This window comes from Azolla caroliniana, unplaced genomic scaffold (assembly GCF_043228905.1).
Source record: "Azolla caroliniana isolate FFs.n. ecotype wild unplaced genomic scaffold, voAzoCaro1.0.p SCAF_1, whole genome shotgun sequence".
Classification (NCBI taxonomy): Eukaryota; Viridiplantae; Streptophyta; class Polypodiopsida; order Salviniales; family Salviniaceae; genus Azolla; species Azolla caroliniana.
Window position 1 is genome coordinate 9,339,127 of NW_028230436.1, and position 7,650 is coordinate 9,346,776.

Consider the following 7,650-nt stretch of genomic DNA (forward strand, 5'->3'; position numbering starts at 1 on the left):
AGAGGAGTTGTGATTGGATGGATCATGTGTAGAAAAAAAAATTGAAAAGAGGAAAAAAAAAGGGGCCATCTCTCTTGGGTTTGAATGGGACAAAAAAACAAATAAAAAGAAAAGAAACAGGTAATTATTATTAATCCTATAAATAATAAAAAGAGGGGAAGGATATGTTCGTCCTCATCTCTTCCCAATTCTCTCTGTGTCTCTTTTGTGTGTGTTTGTAATTCTGGTGTGTTCTTTATTTCTCTTTTGTTTCAGAATATATATATATTTTTGGACGTGCGCGTTCACATTTGGGCGTTCACACTTTGTCCGTTTGCCCACACTCCTCCTTTTCTTCTACACACAAAATTGCCTCCGCGTTCGCTTTCGCTTCAGTCCTTTCTTTCTTTCACCTTCTTTCCTTCCTTTCTTCCTCTGCTACTCATTCTGTCACTGTGATCTCCTTCTGCCATCATCATCATCATCATCACCGTCATCGTCGTCATCATCTTCATCATCATCATCTTCTTCTTCTTCTTCTTCATCATCAATCCTCCTCCTCCTTGTCGTTTCTTCTCCTTTCTCGTTCTTTCTGTGCCTTTTCTCTAACCCCTCCCTTGGTTGAAGTCGAAAGGAAGGTATCCCATCGCCGTCGCTCATAGCAATGAGCAAAGAGGAGACCGTCAAGCTCGTCAGTGCCGAAGGATTCGAGTTCATCATCCACCGCAAGGCCGCGATCCTCTCTGATACTCTCAGAAACATGCTCACTTCGCCTGGTAAATTACCATTTCTTTCTTTCTTTTTTAATGTGTGTGTGAGTGTGTTGTTTTCTGTATTTACTAACCCGTCCTATTTCCACTCGATTTACTGCATTTTCATCTAAACGCGTTCAGACCTCAGTTTTCCATTTCTTTCTACCTCCATTCTGAAAGCTTTCGGTTTTTCTTCTTCCTCAAGGTTCCGTCTATCCTAATATTCAGTAACATTCCTTTAATTATGCTTTCAAGTCGTTGCATTTTCATCCAAACGCCTCGAAATTCAGTCTCCGTTTCTTTCTTTTCCCATGTGCTCTTCTTTCTCCATTTTTATCCAATGGCCGAGCTATTTCCTTATTACTTTGAGACGCTTCCATCTCAGTGCTTCTGAAGTGCCTTCTTTTTTCTTACTGTGAAGAATTAGATATTGCAATCTTTTTCATTTTTTGTCGAAAAGCTCTGGAAATATGACATTTTTTGATGTATTAGTGTTTTCAAGTTGAACTTCAATCTTGTTTCTGTTTTATTCTTTGCTTGCATTCTGCCGTTTTATTTTTAGTTTTAGTGAACGTAGGATCATACATCGATTCAAATTATCGTCATTCATTTCCAATTTTTTCATCTTTAACTTGCCTTTTATATTCCTTTCTGTTTTAGAAATGCTTTCAATATTCACAGTCCCGTTGATTGTATTACGTTTCGTTTGATCCATTTTGATCGTTTTGCTCCCTCATTTTCTGTTTGTAATACATCGACATTTTCTGTGCCATTTTATTGAAACAAATCTGAAATGTGGCCTTTCTTTATAATTATAATGCTGGTTGTTTTGAATAAAAATGTTTTATGTTCGACCTAGCGCTCTCTGTTATTGTTGTGATTCAACTGATTTTAACGAATAGCTTTGTGCACATTTGAGTCTGCTGTTTGATCTTTACCGAGTCAGTTTTTGCTCCTCACATTGTGATTATATTATGCTTAGTTTCCGAATCTTCTGCTTTTCCATCCAAATGTTTCGGGATGATAGCTTTTATCCAAAGTGTTAGGGTTCCTGATATTTTCCTGAACTTTACTTTGCCTTATTTCTATCTGTTTTCTCGTATTAGAATTTGATCCATACCCGTTAAGCAGAATTCTTTCCTGTTTTTTCTGAATAAATATGGCTTATTTGATAATTTACTAAAAATGCTACAGATCTGACTCTCTAACTGAAAGTTTTGACTTATCTGGCGACTTTGGTCATTATTTTCTCCTTTCCCTTTCTCTAGAACTTCATTTTCTTTTGCTTTTCTCCCAGAACAGTTTGAATCCATGGAGATTCTGAAAGCCTATCTTGTTTTGTATTCCATGCAAATTTGTTTGATCTTTTTTTCTAAGCGATATTTTTTCATTATCTTTACCATGTGAATTTATTCTATTTTCTGTCACTTTAAATATGTTGTTGTTTTCCTTCCCATGTATTTACAATTTGACGCTATCGTTTTTCATTTTCTTTTTAATCTTCGTTTTGAGTTCTTTCCTTTGGATAGTTGATTTCATTCTCTTTTCCATGTAAAGCGATGCCATGGTGGCCTTTTTTCTCATGTTGTTGAATAGTTCCTTCTTGTTATTATCTCAGGGAGTATAAAAGAAACAGCGCCTGGAGAGCTGAAGCTCCCTGAGATAAGCACACCTGTCTTGGAGAAGATATGCGAGTATTTTTACTGGTCTCTGCAGTTCTCAAAGTGAGGATCTGATTCTTTGTTCCAGCATAAGTTCTGATTTTTATGATACAGAGAAGTTTGTCTAGGATTATTAATTTTATTAGGTGTTAAAACATAACATTGTTAGCTAGTTGTAGTTGCACTGCATTCACACAATGTTGATGTGAGGAAGCGATATTATATTCATTTTAAGAAAAATGAGCCTAGAGCATTATTGATAACACTATAGATAGAGGAGAGGCAGGTGCGTGTACGTCAAACACTATTGGTTGAGTAATTGGTGAAGGAGAGGTTGTGATAGATGCGAATTAACCATGTAGCTACTGAAGGAGAAAGTAAAGAGAGGGAGACAGCATATTTGTATCCCCTTAAAGACTGAAGAGAGTGGTATGTTTTAGCGTCCTCGTTGGAGGTAACACATAATCGAGAGAGCGAGCGATCTTGAACAGAAAAAATGAAAAAGAGAAGGGAGACGATTAAAACCTATGGGACCAAAAGGAACATTTTCTCGTTGAGAGAGTGAATATATAATATACAATATATAATATAATAGTGTATAATATATAATATATATGCATGTCTCTTCTCTCTGTACAGATAAAAAGAGAGATATCAAGGTTACATGTGAGAGGAACCTTTTACATATAGAAAGAGAGTTCCAAAATTCGTTGCTAGTCGTGGTGTTTTTTTCTTTCTTAAAAAACTATTATTTACGAAATAAAAGGGAGAGAAGTCAAAGGGAACACTTTCCTGCAGAGAGACAAACCAATAGGAACAGAAGGCTTTCCTTCGTGGAAGTCCATAGTGAGGGAAAGCCTAAAACTGAAATGAATGTGACATGTAGAAGGAAAAGAAACATTTTCACCCACGCAAACGTATCTATGTATAGATATTTTGTATGTGTGTGTGAGAGGAGAGAGAGAGAGAGTCCACATCCTTCACATAAAAAAGAAAGTTTCTATCCTCTTTTTTTGCAGTGGAATTGATACCGAATTTAATTTTGACCCCGAGCTCACTTCTGAGCTGATGAGGGCAGCGAGCTACTTGCATACATAAATAACAACTCCATGCTTTCCTTTTTTGTCGAGATAAAAACTTTGAAAAGAAGTTTTTAACTATAATTATCTTTACATGTACATGCTAGATGTCTTGACCTAAGGGTGCGCTTGTTAGTTCTAATAGCCTATGTTAGGATAATCTTGTATTTCTTGGAGGTGTCTCTGGTGGTGGTTGAGTGGTAAAACCATTGTAGTCTATAATCTTTTGAGTGGATAGAAGACCATTGGTTTACTCTGTAATTGCCAACGAGAACCTATGTAATGCGTAAGAAGTCTTTAACCCTAATTATCTTTACATGTACATGTTACACGTATTGCCCATTTGCAGCATATATCGTTGTGTATCTACTATATTGAAGATATCATCAATGGGAGTGTTGCAGTTTTTGATGGATGAATTGATATTGTTGCTTTGAATTCATGAAATTGAAAGTGTGCTCGTGGATATGTTCACAAGCTGTCAAGTGGGATTCTCAAAGTTAATCAATGCCCCAAACCTAAAACAGCCTGCCTTGATCTTTGTTCTTCCACGCTATCACTTATTTTGCTGGTACTCCAAATGATTATGGCATGATGTGCTTTGATAATTTGATTTGTCTTGCAATAGTAAGACTATGAAGGGGGGAAATCGGAGTATTCTTGTGGGCTTTGGTGTCTAAGTTTGGATGCACACATTGTCTGATTAGGAATAATAGTGTGTTGCATGGTTTAGTGCAGGTGATCATATAATCAAGGATTGATAGTTGAATTGTTTCCTTATGTTCTTGGTTGAATTGCAGTTTTGACTCCAGACCATGGACATTAGAGGTCTTGCCATGAATGCATTTACTATTCATAAAGAGTAGCAAGGTTCCACTTTCAAATTTAACCTTCCTAGTTTTCCCAAGTCTCTTTAGTTTTCTTTAAATCTGTTGAAGGAGTATGATAACTCTCATCTCTTCGTGGTGAAACATAATTATATTAACTGCATATGAGCAACAATGGAATGTCGCCACTACATGGGTAGTGGGCTTTGTTGCAGTGCCCAAAAGGCAAGTATACGATGCCAAGGAGATGAACTTTGCTAACTTTGTTTATATGTTCTTGAAAAGGTCTAGAAGAATATGTTTGTATACTAATCATCGTTTGAATTGTAAATGAAAAAAATTCATGATGTCATGTTGATTTGTTACTATCACTCTTTGTGGTGCTAGTCTAGCAATGGGTGATGAATTTTCGCTCTTGATCCCAATCGCAATTTATATGACAGTACAAGTATGATAGGTTCAATGATGTTCTACTATAGTAGGTCATTGCAATTCTTAAATTGTGTTAGACTTCTAGAATGGATATTTGGTATGATCCTTCTTTGAGCTTAAATTTAGGATATAAAATGAAGGTAATAATATTGCAATTTTAATGACATTTCCACAAACATGTAATTTTCCATTAGTCTTGTAACGTGTTAAAATGGTTTGCGATATTATACTTCTCCCTTATTGAACTACATTCGTTAGGAATGTCTTGTATCATTGAGGATTTCTACATAACATGAGAGAGTAATATAAAGAACTTGCAATATAATCTCCTCCTAGTGAGCTACAGGAATGATGAGACACCATCTTTTCATGCATATTAGTCATTAGTCACCTTTATTTGGAGAACCTCTTGCAAGAATAGATTATGAGTATATATCCTCAAGTACTTGGTTTATCTTTGGTAGGTCACAGTTGTGGCATCTTTATCCTCTTAATTTATATGTATAATGTTAGGATTTAAACTTGGAATATTTTGCATACCAATATCTTGGATATGCATGTAGTTGAACTACTTTTACCATGAGCAAAGTCCAACAAATGTACTTTGCAAGAAAGGTGAGAGCAAATGTCATCAAGTGATTCGCCAATCGAGGTTGATTTAGAATCCATTGTATAGGTGATCCTTGGAGTTTCGAAGTTCAAGGTAACTCCTACGTTTAAAACTTGAGTGATATAAATAAATTAACTCAACCCCAAACACATTTGGGGCAAATGTATACGAATGAGACAATGATTTTGATTAGGGAATGATGTGCCTTGCACCAACTAATGTTATAAAGAAGGTAAAATTTTTCCCAAACAGTAAAACAACCTTATCTAAAGTAATGATTTTTAATCTCCTTTAACGGGTTGAAACCAAAGGTATTTGTGGAGTAAGTTTTAACACTTCGAGGTGAAAGTACTCTAAAGTAGCTCATTTTTCTTTCTTCTCTCGCCCTATTTCTTTTGAGCAATGCGATTAATTACTTTCCATTATTTGAATGATGTACTTATCCTTTTTGGTTTTAACTTTTAACAAACTTCTACTTGGATTTTAGTCATGCTATTAAAATGATGTTTATTAATCAATTCATTCTATTTTTAATATATTTTTGGAAATATTGATAAGCGGTTAACAAAATGGGGATGTAGCTCAGATGGTAGAGCGCTCGCTTAGCATGCGAGAGGTACGGGGATCGATACCCCGCATCTCCAAATCCTTTTTACTCTTGATTTCTAGTTCTCTTTTTTCTTTTTCATTTTTACAAGCTATTCTTTACTTATATTCCTTTCCTTTCCTTTTCGAAAATGAAAAACCTTCAACAATCCACAAAACCTTCTATACTAGCATTCTTCAGCCTTTACTTCGATGGAATTGCTCCAACTGCCTCACCACACAAGTAGAGCAATTTGAGCATATGTCGAGGTTATAATGAAATACTCTTTGTCTTCCTTAGCGTGGGGGTGAGGAACCACTAACTCATGCAAAAAAACATGGCCGAGCTCACTCTCTGGCCATTTAAAACACCACCTCTCATTTAACATAAAAACCACACAAAAACCCTCGACTATTGTACACATATTCGAAAGATTAGCTGCCCTTTTCTTCTCTAACACAGCATTCAATTTCCGTAGTTACAAGCAATCGAGCATTCACCAACATAAAAGCAAAGAAATAAGGTGGGTGTGTGTGTGTGCATGTAAAAATGGTGGTAGATTCACTGAAATCATGAGTGGTACTGGCAACACAAGTAAATTAATACGGGCGTCGGGGAACACATGTAAGTATTTGTACATGGACATCATGGTGGATCACCTCAGATCATAAATGCAAGCTAATCCGCTGAGCAAGGCATTAAGGTGAATGCAGTAGTAGTAGTAGTGGGAGTAACTTGAAAGTGCATCTCCACTAGTGCCAAACTTGTAGTGTACGTACTTCATTGTAAGTGATAGTAGTAATACCCTAAAACTTCTTTTAATACCCCTACTAAAAGAGTCACACATTTCACCTGTCCTTTTTTTGCCTACAGGGATCCCACAAAATATATGTATATGTATATGTACTACATACATACTTTTTACAACCCTTTTAGATTCATGAACCATTTCCCCACAGGATCTGCAGACATCATCCAATTTGCTGGAGTTTTATGTATTAACTAAACTAACTAGGTTAAGCTCGGAAAATTTAAGGCATATTTCCCTTGTGTGGTATCTAGAGTCTGTATTTGTTGTTACATTAGGTTAGGAGAGACAAAAAATGAGTTGGTGTTGTATGTCTTGTGTGGCCTCATACTTGAATCAAAAAACAAGTAAAAAACACTCAGATTCGAGCATAATGCAAAAGAACATAAAAAAATAATAACCTATGCCAAGCCTCCATGCCACTCACTCTGTTTCGATTGTGGCAAAAATGGTAACAACTACTGACTGTTGTTTTGGACTGTACATTATTACAATTACACCCAAGGAAGAAGAGGACATGTATGATTATTTTGTATTGTATGCTGTGAGATAACCAATGTTGGCCAGAGGACATGTATGATTATTTTGTATTGTATGCTGTGAGATAACCAATGTTGGCCATTACAATTCTACAATTGGGGGGTTAAAATAAATAAATACACAACCTCATGCTACTTCACATACAGACTAAATGCAAATGGACATGACATTGTTTTAAAAACATTGATTCTAAAAATTGTTGGTGATTTTGACATAAATATGGAGTACTAAAAATTTGTAGTATAGGGTCAACTTGATAAAGAACCTTATGAAGATGAACCCACATTTTGCAATGGTAAACGTTGTATCAAGAAGGAGCAATTCATGGAAGCTAAGGTAGATGATGAATAGGATTACTATGTCATCAGCGAATGCC

The 7,650-nt window shown here is 35.8% G+C and overlaps 1 protein-coding gene and 1 non-coding gene across 2 annotated transcripts; both read left to right on the forward strand.

Annotated features, from left to right (window-relative positions):
• The first annotated feature begins 408 nt into the window (after nt 1-408).
• Nucleotides 409-3,882, forward strand: LOC147868878 (uncharacterized). Its single transcript, XM_087324309.1, has 3 exons — nt 409-755; nt 2,350-2,455; nt 3,412-3,882. The coding sequence occupies exons 1-3, from the start codon at nt 644-646 to the stop codon at nt 3,488-3,490; spliced, it is 297 nt and encodes a 98-aa protein (XP_087180435.1). The 5' UTR covers nt 409-643; the 3' UTR covers nt 3,491-3,882.
• A 2,029-nt stretch (nt 3,883-5,911) lies between these two features.
• On the forward strand, nt 5,912-5,984 carry TRNAA-AGC (transfer RNA alanine (anticodon AGC)). The gene has a single exon. It is a non-coding gene; the product is annotated as a tRNA-Ala (tRNA).
• The last annotated feature ends 1,666 nt before the right edge of the window (nt 5,985-7,650 follow it).